Below are 19,765 nucleotides of genomic sequence, written 5' to 3'. Positions count from 1 at the left end.
TCCCTGTCATTTCTTCTGATGGAAAGTTCTGGAATATCAGAGTTGAGAATATCTTGAGCAGTTTTGGCACTTTTCATGAGTTGCTGAAATGTGAAGTGATGCTACAATTTACAATGCATAGCCACTGTATTGAGCTGCGCTGAGGTGGAAACTCACTGATGAGGCAACAGATGGACTTGATGAACCCAAGATGTGACAGAGCACTAAACATTAGACTAACAAGTAGCCCAGAGACTAAAAGCCAGATTTTCGTGACGGAGGCACACATTGGGAGTCAGGAAAGCAGTCTCCATTCAGAAGGCCTGCTATATTTTTGTTCCAGGGAGGCGGGGGCAAGATGGAGATGGGTGGCAATGGAGGCGGGCGGATGGCAAGGCTTTCAGGTAGAAATTCCCACCTCCATTTATTGGGACATCGGCCCAGTTGTAATGATAAAGTCAGGCCCTCTAAACTTTATGCCGCTCATATCTCCCATGCCTCATTTCCCCTTTGCCTCCTGCAACCTCCAAACACATTCTCCCAGTATCCACTATATATAGAACCAACAAGCCATTGGCAAGTCTTTTAAATGCTTCTGAAACTGATACAATAAGCAGAGGCTTTGAAAAGATGCTTTGGAAAAAACAGCTCAGGTTACGACCTCTTATAAGTGTCAATTAACCACAGCAATTCATAGTATCAGTGTCAGAAGCTTTTTACCTATTTCACACCTCTTAATTTTGTGCACATAAATACACAGGCAGTGGGAAACTCTTTCAAAGCAACAGCAGGTAATTACAAGGTAGTAGAGATGCCAATCAAACAGTTTTTCCTCACCTCTGCAGCTGTATAAACATTGCTAGCTAAGATCTAAGTGGATTAGTCATTATAGTGTGTCATAGTGTCCTGGAGTTTACAGCGCGGAAAAAGGCCCTTCGGCCCATCGTGTCCGCACCAGTCATGAAGCCCCTATCCACTCTAATCCCATTTTACAGCATATGGCCGTAGCCTTGTATGCTATGGTGTTTCAAATGTTCATCTAAATACTTCTTAAATGTTGTGAGGGTTCCTGCCTCTACCATCCTTTCAAGCAGTGAGTTCCAGATACCCCCATCCTCTGGGTGAAACAAAATTTCCTCAAGTCCCCTCTAAACCTTCAGCCCCTTAACTTAAATTTATGCTTCCTGGTTATTGACCGCTCCACTAAAGGGAAAAGTTTCTTCCTCTCTACCCTATCTATGCCCCTCATAATTTTGTTCACCACAATCATGTCCCCCCTCAGCCTTCTGTGTTCCAAGGAAAACAACCCCAGCCTATCCAATCTCTCTTTATAGCTGAAATGCTCCAGCCCAGGCAACATCCTGATGAATCTCTTCACCCTCTCTAGTGCAATCACATCCTATTGTGTGGCGACCAAAACTACACAGTACTCCAGATGTGTCCTAATGTTTTATACAGTTCTATCATAACCCTTCTGCTCTTGTATTCAATGCCTCAACTAATAAAGGCAAGTATTCCATATGCCTTCTTGGAACTCAGCCAGACATTCAAAATAAGGCCATTTGTTCAGCCTGCTTTTCAAAAATTTTATTCATTCACAGGATGTGAGCTTCACTGGCTGAGCATTTATTGCCTATTCCTAGTTGCCCTTGAGAAGGTGATGGTGAGCTGCCTTCTTAAACCGCTGCAGTCTGTGTGGTGCAAGTACACCCACAGTGCTGTTAGGAAGGGAGTTCCAGGATTTTGACCCAACGACAGTGAAGGAATGGTGATATATTTTCAAGTCAGGACAGTGAGTGGCCAAGAACGGAGCTTCCAGATGGTGGTGTTTCCATCTATCTGCTGCCCGTGTCCTTCTAGATGGTAGTGGTCATGAGTTTGGAAGGCGCTCTCTAAGGAGCCTTGGTGAATTTGTTCATACACATCATCTCTACCACCTTGTAATAACAGTTTCTTTGAAGAGTTTTTACTCTGCCTTGTTTATTTACACAAGGTTAAGAGGTGTGAAGTGGAGAAAAGCGTCTGACATTGATGCAATGAATAGCTCTAATTGATTGATAGTTTTATGAGATAAAGGGTCAATGTATTTTAATGGGAATGTTGAATGGCTGTTCCTTTTTGGTTGATGGCTTGGGAGTAGGGATCCTCTGTGGTTCACAACTCCTCTGAGTGTTTGTGATCCACATTGACATAAAGGGCCTAACTCCACCAAAAGTGCTAGGTTGGGGGTTTGAATTGCCACCCCAAAATGGGGCTGACAAAGAGTGGGGCACTACATGCAGAGTGGCTATCTGGACCCTTTTCCCGTGCCAGTGAAAGCTGCCCGAATAGGAGGGCAGGAATCTCAGAATCTGTCCTGCCCACCACTTTAAATGCCTTCCGAGATGAAAATTCGGGCCCAAATGGGACAGGAGGCTAATGTGACAGGTAGCAAGGGAATGATTGATTCAGAGGGACCGGACTGATTGGGGCTGAGGCAAATGGACTGAGCAAAAAAGTGCTGGAGTTGATTTCATGATCATTTTGATGGAAGCCATGCTCCCTGGATGTCCATTACAAGTGAAAAGGTATTCGTAATTAGTGTATTAAAAAGATATATTGTTTGAGCACATCAAAATTGAACTATTACCTAATGTAACATTCAGCATGTTAAACAGAATTACAGCAAATGAATAGGGAATTATTATTGTGATAAATGGCCTTGCATGATACTTTGCAGGGTTAATAATCATGGTTCACACAACCATGTCTCCATGTTCAGTAGCATTAGTAGTGATGGCGTGGTAATAACAATTTATAACTGAATATTTGGAATAGGGTACAATGGTTCTACCATATATTGATAGGCAGAACGCTATATATGACAGCATGCACTGGGCTAACAGTTTCTGAGTGTCCAGGGAACCTGACAGCTTCACAGCATAGTTTTTCTTCATCCAGCTCGATGGGATAGCAATAAGACACAGGCTTCTGAGGGAAGGAGCCAGTCAAATCTTGCAGTAAAACTAATTCCATCAGACACACATCATTCTTTTGTTCACATGTTGGGAGGTACAGTGATTCTGCCAGTCTGTACTATGAATTAGCAGTTCTACATGACCTGCAGCAAGCTTTGCTGTAATACCAGTGGGAGCACAGATTGACTTTTATTGCCAGTATACAGTTAGTCCCAAGTTGATCTTGACAACTGTCATCTGTGGAACAATAATAACGATTATCAGTATCTCAAGAAGCTGTTTACTGCTCATGAGGAGAGTTAATATACACAACTTAAAAATGCACACGCTAACATGATCTTCTGGTCACCACTCTGAAGAATCAAATTGAGAGCTAGATTCTAAGTCTAGGATGCACAAACTGGCACAGGTAACTGACACTGAGACTCTCAATCTAATTCAATGGAAAATAAACAGGGAAGAGCAATAGTACACAAAAGATCATTGAAAATGTTCCATGCAATTCTTCTCAATGGTGTGTATAAGGCAGCAACTCATCAAGGTTACTTTGACAGCATCTCCCTCTCCTGTGACTTCTAACACAAAGGAGGAAAAGAACAACAAAAGGAACGCCATTATCGTCAAGTTTCCAACCAAGTAATACACCAACCTGACTGGGACATACATTGTCGAACCTTCATTGTTACTGGGTCAATATCCTGGGATTTTCTACGTAATATCATTATGGGAGCACCTTCACCACAAGGACTGCAATGCTTGTTGGAGAAGTCTCTCCATAAATCAGCTTCTCAGGGAAACGAGGAACAGGCAATAAATTTGGCCTTGCCAGTACAGCCTATATCCCGGAACAAATAAATTAAATGCATGTACTGTTTCATCATACAGTGACATTTTGCAGACTGATGAAGATTGCAGGAATGAAGCAACCTCACCAATAAGAGAGTATGTGTGTAAGTAAGTGCTTCCATGACGACCAGCTCTACTTAGACTAATATATGTGACACGGTGATACTTCACTGACCCCCCTGTTGATAAGGGAAGTGCTTGGCCCCATACCAAGCACTTCCCCTGACAGCAGCACCAAAACTGGAAAACAGAGGGTGTAATGAGGCTGTTGGGTGACAGCACCATGGCTGGACACAGCAGACAATGCCTAGCTGGATTTAAAGGTGATAATTCCTGACTGGATTTAGGGATGATGGTTCCTGGCTGTACATGGTGGGGGCAGACATTACAGGTGGATGTAGGGTGATGGTGCATAGATTGACGTGAGGGGAATATATCTAAAGAAGTCTTGTATTTACATAGGCCAAGGTTTTGCGTTCGGCATGAGGGTGTACGCCCGAGACGCATGAACGTAATATGATACGTGGTGACTTCGGGTGTGCGTCCCCGACATCATCGCGCATTTGTGATACTTTGTTTGGCAGGCACGTAGTGGAGTCGGCTGTGCACCTGCTGATAATTGAAAGGCCCATTAAAGCCATTAACTAGCTCATTGATTTGAAATTTACGCTGCCCGTCCAACCATACAGTTGGCGGGTAGCCTTTTCATTTTTTAGGAAGCTTCATCCATGAGCGGGATGTTTCCTAAGACTGATACAAATTAAATAAAAACATTATTTTGAAATTAAAAACATGACCCATCTCATGTGACATAGTCACGAGGGGACGTTTCATTAATTTTTTCATGTCTTATTTATTTTTTTAAAAAAATACTTCAATCTCTCCGAGGCAGCTCTGTGCCTCAGGATGACTGAAGTGCTCTTTCACATGCATGCGCGAACTGCGCACCAGGCCTGTTTTCCCTCCTCTCCTCGCCCGCAGAGGTAGCGCTTACTGCTCATGATTCACGCAGGGTGGGCCTTAATTGCTCCGCACGTGTGAAATCACAGTGCGGAGCCGGTCGAAGGTGGCAGTTGGCTCCCCAACCGCCCCTGCTCGCTCCCGCTGAGCCCGCCCAATGTGGGAAAAAGTCAGGCCATAGACTCAGAACAGGAGAGGAGAGAAAGGTTAATTCTGTACTGGCTCTCTGAAGAGCAATTGAGTTAGCCACACTTGTTGTTTTCCCGCTCCCCGACCGGAAAATCCTGGCCTAAGGGTGGGATAAAACAACTGAATAGCACCAATTCCGGTGCACAGAATTCAATGGTTGATTCTGATCGATGTCTTCCAAATTCCTTTCATTTCTTGTTGATGTCATGAGGTGGTCTGTAGCTCACTGGTTGACCACTTGCCTTTCAATGTCTGTAGCAGTGGTTTCCCCCTTTTCTTCTTGACAGGGGTTTTCAGAGAGAGAGCAGGTTATAGAGATGAGGAGAAAAAAAAAAACAGGTAGCTATAATTGTGGAATTACTGGAATCTTCAACACACAGGTAAAAAGGTCTTGCTCCTTTCAGGTTAGGAGCTATTCTGCTACACTCACACAAAATCTGGTCACGAGCCAATTAAAATTAGCAGCTCCCTTGGTCCAGAACTCTGGCACCATCCTGTCTTTCATGGCACAGTGTTCCAGGACGGCAATATTGTATACATCTCTCATCCTGTTCCAGTGGACATGGCTTTTAATTGCAACCATTGTAATTTTACCATAGCCCAATAAAAAGACATGCTCCTTACCCTCTTCAAAAAAACTCTAGCAAATTAGTTAATTGTCCTCAACAAACCCATGTTGGCTTCCCTTAATTAACCCACATTTGTTGAAGTGACTATTAATTTTGTCCTGAAATTTTGTTTCTAGAAGCTTCCCCACCACTGAAGCTAAACTGACCAACCTCTAATTGCTAGGCTTATCTTTACACCCTTTTTTGATCAATTCTCTTGCAATTCTCCAGTTCTCTGGCACCACTCCTGGTTCTAAGAAAGTCCAAGGAAGAAAAAGTATGGGATACAACTCCAACTCTAAGAGAGAGAGAGAGTTGGGGGGGCGCGGGCGGGGTGGGGTGCGGTGCTAATATTATGGAGCTCACAAGAGCAGGAAAAGTCACTTCTGGGGCGACTGAATTAGGCAGGATGCGAAATTTTGATTTCCTGACGGTAGGTTGAGATGCAAATATTAAGTCAATGGCATGTTTGTGGGATATTGGTGCTTACACTATCCTGTGGGTTCGTAATTGTAATACATTTGCATTCCATGAATACTCATTAGTGCATAACTTTAAAAAAAAAGTCCTACCTTCAAGATATTATCAGTGGCGCATGTAAATCTCATCGCGCCCCTTCCAGGTTTGTTTAAAGGTTATGTGCACCAGTCAGCTTTGTGCAGTTGTGTCTAAGGTCAGTGGTTTTCCTTGTTTAACTCTACGGCACAATGTAGGGGAGCAGGAGAATGGCAGCTTGAATGGAGGCTTGGGGCTGACAAGAGTGAGGTGGGGGGGGGTGTGCGGGATGCGGTGTGTGGACTGAGGTTGGGGGCATAGAGGAGTGAAGTGGGAAGGGGCTAGGTCCTGGGTGTGATGGGAACAGTCATTCAAATTAAGAAAATGAAGGGCCTAAAGGGCAGTGTCAGCACTGTTCAAATGTGGGTCCATCTCAGGATGTTGGCTGGCAGATTCTTGACAGGGCTCTTAGTTCATCTACAATATTTCAATTATTCCCACTGGGTGTGATCTCAGACAATGTCCTTTACAATGCATTGAAGGAAAGGCCAGCTGAGCCTACAAGTCCAGTCGCGTCCCACAGAGTGGCGAATAAAACACTGGACACTAATCTGAACATTCAATAGAGTGAACAGAAAAATGTAGCATCGTTCCTTCTACAATAAAGAAAATGTTCCTGACTCCCATGTAACCATCAATACATGACAACCATGAGGCATGCCAATACATTTAGATCTCTAAGCTAGTCTCAACAAATAACGATGATGCATACATGAAAGAAACTAATGTAATGTGAATTATTTACAAGTGAAATTTTAAATTTGACAAAAAAATCACCCATGCCACCTTTGTGCTCTCAATAAGTCTTATGTGAATAGCAATGGAACTGGGCAGGTAAGCTTTGACCATGAAGCTGAGCCTCTGTTTGAACAGGAGGCATTTTATAGTCTACCTGTAGCTGCAGCATTGTCAGGACGGGTTTCACCACTGTAAAGCACCCCCCACTGTAGAATTGCACGTGTTTCCTGTGCACGCCACCGGTACTTAATTGCGTGGGAAACAGGAAAAACCAAGAGAGTAGAAGTGGCGCACACTTCCAGTTCCACCCTCAAGAAAGGTACGCCAGTGACAAAATTCTGCCCTAAGCATATGAGGCAAGTAAATTTACGTAACTAACATGGAAAGACATCAGGTTAATGTCTTTCATCAAACACACAGCACAATGGAAATTAACACAGTCACTATTACCCGGTGGCTGGGTAGGACAAGCCTGCAGATCACAGCTTTGCTTTGTGATAGGTTTCAAGAGAGGGTCACATCCTCGCACAATTTCTTTTCCCTGATAACATTTCACATCTCGCATTCTTATTCCAACTCCACAGGTTTTAGTGCACTGGATAAAAGTGACAAAAAGATATTGTATGAAATTCAGTGGAAGAATGAAAACAAAACCTCCAAAAACCTTACGTATTAAGATACTTATGTACATTTAATTAGCAGTTAATTAAGGACAGGGGAATTGGGAAAAGTCGAGGAGTAGCAATGTTAATAAAAGATACAAACACCATAGTGGATAGAAAAGACTATTAAGGGATCAGGGATGAAAGTGGCTGAAGGCAAAAAGGGTCTGAAATTCTTTTGTGACAAGGAATTATGCAATTTTAGAACTTTTGATGATCTGTAGTGAAATACAAATGCTTTTAGGCCACTTCAAATGAGTGGAATTATTAGATTTCAAGTGAGTAGAAACATTAGTTTTTGCATTTGTTTACGTTCTTTTACCATCAAGACTGTGGGAGTAATGCATTTATATCAAATTACCAAAGTGACCCTCGCATTTCAGCATTCAATGCAGTTAGTGCATGTAATACAGGATGAAGTCTATACTAACAAGAGAACATAACCTTGCTGGATTATGCGCGTGCAAAGCAAAGCAACAGACCATGGCAGTGCTTTTCAACTTATCATCATCTTCTCAAGGGCAACTAGGGATAGGCAATAAATGCTGGCATTGCCATTCGTATCAAACATATATAATACATCACGTAAATATGAAAATGTGTTTTTAAAGTAATTTGTAAATATGTTATTATTTCGTGTACTTATGAACGTTTCAGCCAAGCTCTCCATATTCCCTGGTGACAGAAGACTCAGTGAAACCCCTTTCCCCAACACACACATTATAATCAGCCCATCTGCCCCCACCCCTCTTATGCCACTTTCCCCAAACCCCTTCCCCACTCACTCACTCAGCATGCCCCTTTTCCCAAACCCTTTCGCTGCTAACTCACTCACTCAGGATCCTCTCTTTACCTACTCTCCCCACTCACTCAGCAGCCCCACTCACCAAAACCCCTCCCCTTCACTCACATAGCAGATCCTTTTCCCAACCCCTCCGCCGACTGCCAAACCCAATGGAGACTTGGGCTCCGCTGCTTCTCTCCACTCCCGGGCCTGCTGAACTCAATGGCGCCACTAAGCAGCCAGCAGCAGAGTGTACCCTTTTGGCGGGATGAATGACATAGCTGGGTCTAGGCTGTCACAAGGCTGAATGCTGACACCCACAGGTCCTGCTCCCGGCCTTGTTACTGGTGGAGATTTTGCAGGCTGAGGCTCCCTCCTCCTGTCTTTGAACATATTAGAAAAAGCAGTGGCTGAAGGGAGGCAGAGGTCGGAAAAAGATTAGAAGGGTAGAATTCCATTATCCAAAAGTCAGAATTCTGCCAAATGGTGGAAATTTCTCATCCTGGTAAGTGCAAACGGGCATTGGGAATAGTATAGGTAGAATTAAGGAATGCTAAAAGATGTATCACTGGTGGGAATGCCTGCAGACCTCCTGACTGTAGTGATGTAGTGGGGAAATTTATAAATATAGAAATCAGGGAAGAATGCAGTAGGAACAATGCGGACGAGGTTGGTATTATTACCTCAGACCATGAAGTAGTAAACCATTTGAAACATGGTCGTTCAAAGCACGTCGTTTCTTCAATCAACTTCTGAGCTGCATCACATTCCTCGGGATTGGGAATTTTAACTTTCCCATTCACTATTCCCACACACAGAACAACTCTCCTTTTCACCCCTCTGCCGCATGTTGTATTGCACTATTGGGAGCAGACCACAAAAGGTACCTTCAAATTAATGCCGTGATTGGAATCTTGTTGTTTTCCCAATGTTAGAGCAAATACAGACAATTTCTCAATTCTCCATTCTGCTCAGGAGATCTCCAATATTGGTAAAATTGACCATCAATTTCTCAGTTGCAGACTTTATATCCTGATACAATCCAGGTGAGTTCAAAACATCTAGGTTGTATAACAAAAAATATCAGCCCCACATAATGCAAAGAAACAGCCTGTGCATAGAATTCACGTTACAATTGCTTCCAAAGCTGGCAAAGGCAGGACATCCTATTGATTTTACAGAGTTCATATCTGGCCAGCTGCCTTGAAAAGTTATAGTAAGCATTTGAGTGTTCAAAGTCAGTCTAGAAATGATTTTAAACACCTCACAGATATTACACTTCGTGGGAATTTCTCCAAAGACTCATGGAGGCAAGAAACTTTACCCATGTTGTATCACTTGACGATTTATGGCCCTGAAATTATACATGGGTACTAAAGTAAAAATGTTTAACATACCTGAAATTTCTCCCTCTGCTAATTTAGCAGAGGCATTAATCCTTTCAAAGTGAAGTTTACAGCCACAGATAAACTAGTGCATTAAAAAATTTAAAATACATTAAGTGGCCATCCACCAGCATCTCACTGCATCAGGACTACAGATTCACTTAGGGCAGCATTTTCCTGTTGGCAAGCGGGCGGGGTGGGGCTGCTCACCGACGTATAAAATGATGTGTGTTGACATCGGGTAGGCGTCCCGACGTCATTTAGATTTTCAGTTCAGCGGGTGCACAGCCGATTTGGCTGCACACTTGCTGAACTGTCAAAGGCCTATAAAGGCCATTTAAAACCTAATTAACTCAATTTAATGAGCTGCCCATCCAACCTTAATGTTGGTGGGCAGGCGAAGGGCTCAGGCGGCCTTCGCATTTTTCATGAAACCTCATCCATGGTCAGGGTGAGGTTTCATGAACTGTTTTAAAATTTAATAAAAATGTATACATTTGTTCTTTGACATGTCCCAGCTCATGTGATAGTGTCACATGAGGGGACATGTTGTAAAAGTTTAAAAATCCTTTATTTTAAAGTTTAATACTGAAACAAAGCTCCTTGAGGTCCTCCTTGCCTCAGGGAGATCTGTGCACTCTAAGAGCTCCGGGAACCACTCAGGGAATCCCGCCCCCCCCGCCTGCACAGGGAGCGCTCAGCACTTCCGGATGCGCCCGGTCCACCCATGTAAAATGGTGGTGTGGACCCGATCAGGGGCACTGATGGGGTTCGCGCCCGCTCCTGCACAGCCCCCCTGACTGGGGGAAGTTTCTGGCCTTAAAGTTTATAACACCCAAATTCCCAAAATGCACTCCCAGGTTGGAATTTAATGCCCTCCCCCTACTCTGAGGTAAGTGTGGCAATAGGGGCTGTTCGATTGGGTGGGAGGATGTGGGCTGAAGATCCTATCGCCTCCCTCTGATTAAGTCCAGGGCACATTGGCTTGTTGGTGGCCTTCCCTTGAGTGGCCTCATCCCATTGCTGCTAGTATTCGACCAACAGCAGTCAGGGGACTCACTATCTGGGGAGGCCTTCCAACAAAACTATTGAGTTCGACGATCAAGGGACCCAGCATCAAGAAGCGGGCAGGGGCGGTGCCCGCAGGAAACCATCTCCCTGCTCTTGCTGTCAAGGCCCCTCCCCATCCTGACTGATGCCCCTCTCCCTGCTACCGCCATCCCACTCCACTCACCCATTTTGTTGCCGATCCTGTGTAGATCCCAGTGTTGTACTAGCAGTGACCGCCGCTTCTGGTGGTGCTGTTGGTATACAGAACTGCTTGTTTGCTGACTGGCCAACAGCTCTCAGGTACTAACCGGATTTAATTCCAACTTGGAGCTTAATTCAGTGGGAGTCCTGCTATTGTTGAGGTAAGTGCCTGATTACCTCATAATTGAATCGAATTCCCCAAAGAGAAGTGACACAGAGTTCCCAACAGTTCTCCAACTGGTGGATAGGACCCCCGTCCTACTCAAGAAATTCTGTCCCTAGTGCATGTAATCTACCCTAAAAGATTATTTAATATTTAATAAGATTGTAGTTTATATATATTTAAATTGTGAAAATGATTTATACATTTAAGGATGCATTCATACTACAGTTATAGTTGTTTGGTAGTACAGAACTTGAATATTTCTGAAAAGAGACACGTTGCCGAGGCTTTTCGTCTTTCACTCATCAGGACAAACACGAGAATGCCAAATTTCAAACAATCACAACAATTTATACTACAGGAGAAAAGACTGCGGATTTGATGGCAAACCAACTCTGACTGGCAGAGGTGTTGCCATGGAGAAAACAATGGGAAACTACACACTCCCCAAGCATGCGGGTAATTCAAAAAAGCCGCAAGGCTTGAATACATTCTTTTAGTTTTCAGAGTCCCTGCCTATGAATGTATGTCGCTTCTACCAAGCGTAAATGAGCTACGTTATGAGCTCGGCTGATTATCTTAAATTGGTTGCTAATGTAGCTATTAGAGCACTCAAAATTGTTCAGCAAGTACTGCCCAATCACAGAAACACATCTAGCAGTAGACATTTTGTTTTGGGTTTTGCAAGCAAGGGTTGGTTGAGTACATTCTGTACTATGGCTACCTGTATTATGAACAAGGGAATATACTGTTCGATTTGAGTAGCCAGTCGCTGGGCTGTACAACCTACGTACCTGGCATCAAATTGTCACTGAAATTCATACACCATGTTGCTCAGTTTTATGGCAGGCTGAACATCTTTTCGGACTGACAATAGCATCCTATAGGTAGGACGTATTACCCACACACCTGCTGCATAGTAGCAGCGTGAAATGGCTTGCTTAACTTGTTGCTCAAATTTTAGAGATACATTGCTTTTTCAGGGCAATCTGAGGTATGGAGGCACTTTTCAGGTCCGAAAGTGGAGGCCTTTGGCCCATTTGTGAGTTTGCACGATACATAACAAACAATGATCTCTTCAGGATAGCCAATGTCCTGCAAAATAGCTTTGATGCACTCTATTTCTGTGTCAAGGCCGTATGCCCCATACTCAATCAGCCTGTGCTTGTAAAACTCAAAACAAAACATCTATTGTTAGATGTGATTCTGCAATTGGGCAACACTTGCTGGACAATCCGGAGTGCTCAAATAGCTACACTAAACAACCAATTTAAGATAATAAGTCAAACTTGTAATGTAGCTCATTTACATCTGCTAGACATGAGATACATTCATATGCAGGGACCCATCCTCTGCAAACAAAAGGAATATGTTCAAGTCTTATACCTTTTTGAATCACCCTGGCACTCTGTTGCTTTCCCCATGGTAATGCCTCGGCCAGAATCAGCTTGCCAACCAATCAGCACCCTTCTCTCTTGTAGTATAAATTGTGATCGTTTGAAATTTGGCAATCTTGGGTTTGTTCTGATGAGTGTAAGGCAAAAAGCTTCAGCAACCTGTCTCTCATTTCAGCAATATAGTTATAGTCTTGCTGTGGAACTTTTCAGCTTCATACATATGCTGCCACTCACTAGAACACAGGAGACTGTAGCAGGAGTAGACTATAGAGCCCATTGAGCCTGCTCCACCATTCATATGACCATGGTTGATCTTGGGCTTCAACTCCACTTACCACTTGCTTCCAATATCCCTTAATTCCTTGAGACACCAAAACTCCATCTACCCTAACTTTAAATATAGTTAATGAAGGAGCATTCAAATCCTCTAGGATAGAGAATTCTAAGGATTCACAACCCTTTGAACGAAGAACTTCCTCCTCATCTCAGTCTTAAATCATTGTCCACTTATCTCAATCTCAAATCAGTGACCCCTTATCCTGAGACTGTGCCCCCACTGATTCCTCAGCCAGTGCAAACAATCTGTGTCTACCCTATCATGCTCCTTCAGAATCTTAAAAACAAAAAACTGCGGATGCTGGAAATCCAAAACAAAAACAGAATTACCTGGAAAAACTCAGCAGGTCTGGCAGCGTCGGTGGAGAAGAAAAGAGTTGACTCGAAACGTCAACTCTTTTCTTCTCCGCCAATGCTGCCAGACCTGCTGAGTTTTTCCAGGTAATTCTGTTTTTGTTTTCCTTCAGAATCTTGTCTGTTTCCATGAAATCACCTTTTATTTTTCTAACCTCTAAAGTGTATAGGCCCAATTTACTCAGCCTATCATAGGACAACCCTTTCACCCCGGGGATCAATCTAGTGAACATTCACTGTACTGCCTCAAATGCAAGTATATCCTTCCTCAAATATGAAGACCAAAATTGCATACAGCATTTCGCAAAACTTCCTTTAAACCTGTACTCCAATTCTCTTGCAATAAAGGCCAATATGCCATTTGCCTTCCTAACTGCTTGCTGTATTTGCGCTAACTTTGCTCTTTGAATGAGCACACCCAAATCTCTCTGAACATCAACATTTACAAATTTCACATCTTTACTGAAGTGAATAACCTCATATTTCCTCACATTATACTCCATCTACCAACTTGTTGCCCACTCACTTAACTTATCTAAATCAGCTTACATTTCCAAATAGTTTTGTAGGGCACATTGGGCAAAATTTTCCCCCTGTTTGGGCGAGGGGGGTGGATGTGATGAAGAGCAGGACTGGGAGTGAGCGGGCAGGTCCGAGGCTAAGTGCTGCCTTAGGGAGATTGGCTCAGATTTTTAACTTTTAATAAAGGAGTTTACTAGTTTTCCCTGCCATGTCCCCTGATGTGACACTGTCACATGAGTTGGAACATGTCCATAATTTTTATTTAAACCTTTCATTAAAATTTGAATACCCTCATGAAACCTCATCTCGCCAGTGGATGAGGTTTCATGTTTTTTCACAAGCCCACTTGGGCTCCTGGCCTGCCCGCCAACCTTAGGTTGGACGGGCAGGTCCATTAATGAGTTGAATTAGTTTTCTAATGGCCTTACTAGGTCGCTGACAGGTTGACAGGTGCGCATCCGACTCAGCTGCGCCCCCCCCCGACCTGAAAATGGAAATGACACAGGGTGATGGTGGGAGTTCCAACCAACATCACCCCGTGTCATTTTCCGTGTCGGCGAGCGGGCCCCATCCACGCTCGTTGAGCGGAAGATCCTGCCCATTATTAATGACTTAAATGAAAAGACAGAGTAAAGATTATAAACAGCTGAGGCACCAGCACTGATCCTTGCAGCACTCCACTAATCATGGCCTGGCAACCTGAAAATACTTTGCTTATCCCTGCTCTTTGCTTCCTGTCCTTTAATCAATCATTTGTCCATGCTAAGATATTGCCCCTCAAGTCCATGAACCCTTATCTTGCCTATTAACCTTTTGTGTGGCACCTTACCTTTTGGAAATCCAGGTATACTGCACCTATGGTTCCACTTTACTTACCCTACTCGTTACATCCTCAGAAAACCCTCATAAATTTGTCAAACAGGATTTCCCTTTTGTAAAGCCGTGTTGACTTGTTCTAACCAAGCTATGATTTTCTAAGTGCATTGTTAAGACATCCTTACTAGGTTCCTGATGACTGATGCCAGGCTAATGGGCCTGTGGTTCCCTCTTTTCTCTCTCCTTCCTTTCTTGAATGGTGCTGTTACATTTGCTGACTTCCAATCTGCTGGGACCGTTCCAGAATCTAGGGAATTTTGGAAAATCATAACCAGGGCATCCACTATTTCTGCACCTCTCTTTCAGAATTCTAGGAAGCAGGCCATCAGGTCCTGATGATGTCAGATTTTAGTTCCTTAAATTTCTCCAGTAATTTTTTCCTGCTGATGTTAATTACCCTAATTTCCTTTCTCTTTTTAGCACTTAGGTTACCCTTTATTTCTGGTATGCAACTTACGTCTTCTGCTGTAAAGACAGATAAAAAAAATCTGCCCTATATCTCTGCTATTTCCTAATTTCCAATAATAATTTCTCCTGCCGCTGCTTCTAAGGGACTAACATTTACTTTAGCTACTCTCTTCCTTTCTTATATACTTATAAAAGCTGTTACAATCTGTTTTTATATTGTTAGGAAATAGAGATCATTTAAGTAAGTTATATGTGTATTTGGGTGTGTTAAGAATAAGATACATCTTTAATGTTTAAATTTGATTTGTATTTCTGTATTTGTCTGTTAAGAAATGAAGTTGAGTTTTAGTTTCACTTTAAGAGCTCGGTTTGTACACCTGCATTTCCAATTAGATTTTTATGAATTTTGAAGGAGAGTTAAAGCAAGCAAGAGTAGGAAAAAACTGTGCTGTTGTCTAGTAACAGGGGTCCAGAAAGGGTGGCCCCACCCATACAGACAGAAAAAAACTAAAAACCAAAAGCAGTTTGAGTTCAGTTGGAAGGAGCTACCAGAGAGAGACTGGGCAACAGAAGGACAGATAGCAAGTCCTAAACTGAAGTTAAAGCCAGGATTCCACAGAGATTGGATACTGGGAGAGGGAACTGCAGAGACAGCAGACTTCCCAAAAGATCCCAAGGCCAAGGAGTGAGACAGAGAGGGGGTCCCAACAAGGCCTCCTGGTCCAGGGAGAACGGGAGTCCAGAAAAGGTTCTGTTCTGTAGAAGCGAAAGTAAGGAGAAGCCAGAAGGTCCAAAGGGACAGCTGAAGATCTGTAACTCTTTACTGTGAGCATGGGAAGCAGTGGTGTTAAGTTGGCACGGCTAAGTCAGAGAGATAGTGCATGGAAGGAAGTGTGAATGCACATGATGGTCCGGGGAGAGGAACATCGGAATGAGAGTTCGAAACCCTGGAGGTGGACCTTTGTGGAAGGTGTCTGAGTGAAAGTATTGGTTTGGGAGAAGATTCCAAAGCAGGTTCTTTGCGAGTGGAGATTGGAACTCCCCATATGAAAGATGGAGTTCAGCAAGACTGGCTGGCTCACAGTGTGACTAGCGTCTGGGGGGAGTTGAGGAGAGATCCACAGCATCAGTTTGGTGTGGCATCTGTCACTTGGTTTCAGAGTGGGTTGTGTCACCTATTGGTTTACATGGACTGTGTACTTACTGTGAACATTAGGGTATAAGATAGTTTTTGTAACTTGTGTTATCATTACAAATCTGTATATATCTGTAAAGGCATAGTTGTAGGTGAAGGATATTATAATTTAGTCCATTTTTTCTTGTTCAGTAAATATTTTATTCTTTTGTTAAAAATTCATCAGCTGACCCCTGTGACTCTGTTCAGTAGCCAGAAGCTGGGTTCTACTCTGGGATCAGGCTTGTCCAGTAGTAACATCAGCTGGGATTAGAACAATATTCCTGGCTAGTTTGCTCTCATATTCTATTTTTCCCTTCTTACCAAATTTTGGTGGCCCTTTGCTGGTTTCTAATACTCTCCTAATACTTAGGCTTGCTACTATTCTTTGCAACATTATAAGCCTTTTCTTTTAATCTAATATTATCCTAAACTTCCTGAATAAGCTGTGGATGGATCTTTCTTGCTGAGTTTTTGTTTTTCAATGGAATGTATTTTTGTTGAGCATGTTGAATTGTTTCTTTAAATGTTTCCCCATGCTTATTTATTTGTCTATTTATCTATTCAACTACAGACAGTTCCTTCCTTCATACAGGGCGGGGCCATAAATTGCAACAAGCTATTCAAAAGTCCATTGACTTCTGTGGGACCATAAAACAGTGGCAGTGTAAAATTCTGCTCTATGTAATTAGTTTTGTTTAAGATTCTTGTCTGTGATTGGAGTATGTCACTTTTAAACTCAACAGCAATTCAACTGTATTAAGATCACTGCTTTCCAGTGGATCTTTTACTATGACATTACTAATTAAACCTCATTATTCAATATGAGATTAAAAATATCTTTGTCCCTAATTGGTTCCATAATGACTTGCTCCAGGGAAATATCACCAAAACATTCTAAAAATTCAACCACCTCTGCCAATTTGCTTGGTCCAGTCTATCTGAAGATTAAAGCCTCCATAATTATTACATTGCCTTTGTTACACACCCATAATTTCTTGTTTAGTGGTCTGTCCAAAAGTATAACTACTGTAATGGGCCTATAAGCTACCCCCACTAGTGTTTTCTGACTTTTGCTATTCCTAATCTCTACCTATACTGATTCTACTTCATGATCTTCTGAAACAAGATCCTTCCTCACTAATGTCCTTATATTATCCTACTCCTCCTTTGTGTTTTTCCAAAATATTGTGTACCCTGGAATATTTATTTCTCAACCTTAGTCACCATGGGCAGAATTTTGTCCTTGGCAAGCGGGATCGGTTGGGAAGCTGCCCGCCATTGGCAGCGCTCTTATGCAGGCAGGCCTCCAGCTTGATACACGAGCGGCAGTGTCGAGCGCTGCCTGTACGGGCACGGTGGGGGAAAGAGTGAGCAGGCCTAGCGCGGAAGTGCAGAATAATCTCCCTGAGGCAGCTCCGTGCCTCAGGGAGATGAAGAGTTTCCAAAAAAAATAAATAAATAAATAATAAAAAGCAAAAAAATGTAATGAAACATGTCCTCTCATGTGACTCTGTCAGATGAGCGGGGACATGTTTTTAATTAAAAAATGAAGTTTTAATTTTATTTGTATTTGCTTTTGGAAACCTCATCCCGCCTGTGGATGAAGTTTCCCAAAAAAAAATGCAAAGGCACTTGGCCTTTTTTGCCTGCCCGCCAACTGTTAAGTTGAACAGGCAGTGAAAAATTAAAGTCAATTGTTAACTTAATGGCCTCAATAGGCCTTTTAATTGTCAGTGGGCGTGCTGGAGGCTCTGGAGTGCGTCCGCCGACAGAACTATCACGTGACTGTACATTGACATCGGCATGCTTGGCCGACGTCATCGCGTGTCATTTCACACTTGGTCAGGTCGGGCGCATGCCCACCTGCCGATCTAAAAATTCTGACCCATGTAACCATATCTCATAATGGCAATTAAACCTAAATCATTTATCTCTATTTGTGGCACTAGTTCATGTATCTTATTGTAAATGTTTTATACATTCATGATAAAGCGTCTTTAATGTTACTTTTTAAACTATTATTCCCTGCATGGACTTTAAAATAAAAACTACCAAAATGTGGAATCAGGGCCCTGTCTGATGCTGGAGCCAAGGGGAATAAGACTCTTGGGGCAGCAGTATCAATCCACTTCTGGCAGTTCTGCTTTTAGTCACCATATTTTTATTCCACAAGTTTAACATTGGTACAAAACCAAAAGTGCTCCTTAACAAGGCTAAACTTGGTGGTGTGAATGCACCATAGAACACAATCAAGGTTTATATACATTTGAAGTGTAATGCTGTTTATATATACAAAATACATTGATGGTTTATTTCTTAAAAAATGCAATGAGAAGTTCATTTCTTACTCACTCGTTCCCAATCCTGGGCCAGCCAATGGGGTGAGCAATCTTTGGCTCCACAGGGGTGTATCGCATGGGGTTTTAACTGAGGGTTGCACTGCGATTCAGGCATTACCCTGCCTTCTGAGTTCTTGCAGTATACATGTCTTATCATTCTCCCCTGCCCACATGGTCCTGAGCACTAAATGCAAAGGAGAGAAATTATCAATGCAATATCAATATTAACAGGGGAGACGACGGGGTAGTGGTATTGTTGTTGGACTAGTAATCCAGGGACCCAGGGTAACGATCTGGGGACCTGGGTTTGAATCCTGCCATGGCAGATGGTGGAATTTGAATTCAATAAAAATCTGGAATTGAAAGTCTAATGATGACCATGAAACCATTGTTGATTGTTGTAAAAGCTCATCTGGTTCACTAATGCCCTTTAGGGAAGGAAATCTGCTGTCCTTACCTGGCCGACATATGACTCCAGAACCAATGCAACGTGACTGACTCTTAAATGCCCTCTGAACAAGGGAAATTAGGGATGGGCAATAAATGGCCTACCTAGCTATGCCCACATCCCATGAATGAATAAAAAATATATAACAGATTACAGAAGGTTTTGATGGATGATGCTTCAAATCCTTCCAACTATATCTACGAGTTATTTCGGAGTTAACAAAGTTAACACAAAATGCCATGGCAGTTATTGAACAAGGAAGCCCAAATATAAATGAATGTCTTAAAACTCAATAATTAAATGCAAACAGATATTGTTCATATATTCCCCAAACAAGAATGTGCATTTAAACGATATCTAAACACATCCCAAGTCATTTGATAGCAACAGTAGGTTGGGTAATAGACTCCAAGCCATGGGAGGAGAGACATAAGAGGGATGACCTAAAGCTCAGTTGAATAGGTTAGGTTTTGAGAAGGCTTTAAGCATGAATAAGTGGTTTAGGGAGGGCATTCCTGAAAAGATGGCCAAGAATCGATCACCAATGGTGGGAAAAAGGGAGGGGAAACATAAAAGGTCAGAGTTAGAGAACTAAAGGCCCTGGGAGGGGTTTTAGAATAAACAAGATTCAAGAACTAGGGTGGGTCATTAAAAAGAGTCATAGAATGAATCATTGGAATGATTTTAAATTTAATATGTAAGGGATCATAGTGTAAGATTTTCTTTCCATTAATTTCCAGGTGGCTAGTGAAGTGCAACTCTCAGCGCCTGTTAGTGCCAACAGGAGACCTTGACCTCAATGTAAGACCAGCAGGTGGAAAATAAATGCCC

At 42.6% G+C, this 19,765-nt stretch overlaps 1 protein-coding gene across 1 annotated transcript in view; it reads right to left on the bottom strand.

Annotated features, from left to right (window-relative positions):
* Positions 1 to 3,054: 3,054 nt before the first annotated feature.
* adamtsl2 (ADAMTS-like 2) overlaps positions 3,055 to 19,765 on the bottom strand; it is a 130,786-nt gene continuing 114,075 nt past the window's right edge. The window contains exons 17-20 of the mRNA XM_041194450.1: positions 18,500 to 18,670; positions 8,962 to 9,138; positions 7,283 to 7,427; positions 3,055 to 3,173 (exon numbers count right to left, since the gene is read on the bottom strand). Of these exons, the coding sequence (XP_041050384.1) occupies positions 3,055 to 3,173; positions 7,283 to 7,427; positions 8,962 to 9,138; positions 18,500 to 18,670 (612 nt within the window). The remainder of the gene's footprint in view (positions 3,174 to 7,282; positions 7,428 to 8,961; positions 9,139 to 18,499; positions 18,671 to 19,765) is intronic.

Source organism: Carcharodon carcharias, chromosome 8 (assembly GCF_017639515.1).
Source record: "Carcharodon carcharias isolate sCarCar2 chromosome 8, sCarCar2.pri, whole genome shotgun sequence".
In the NCBI taxonomy this organism is placed as follows: Eukaryota; Metazoa; Chordata; class Chondrichthyes; order Lamniformes; family Lamnidae; genus Carcharodon; species Carcharodon carcharias.
Note: the sequence above shows the minus strand (reverse complement) of the source record. Positions and strands in the feature narration are given on the sequence as shown.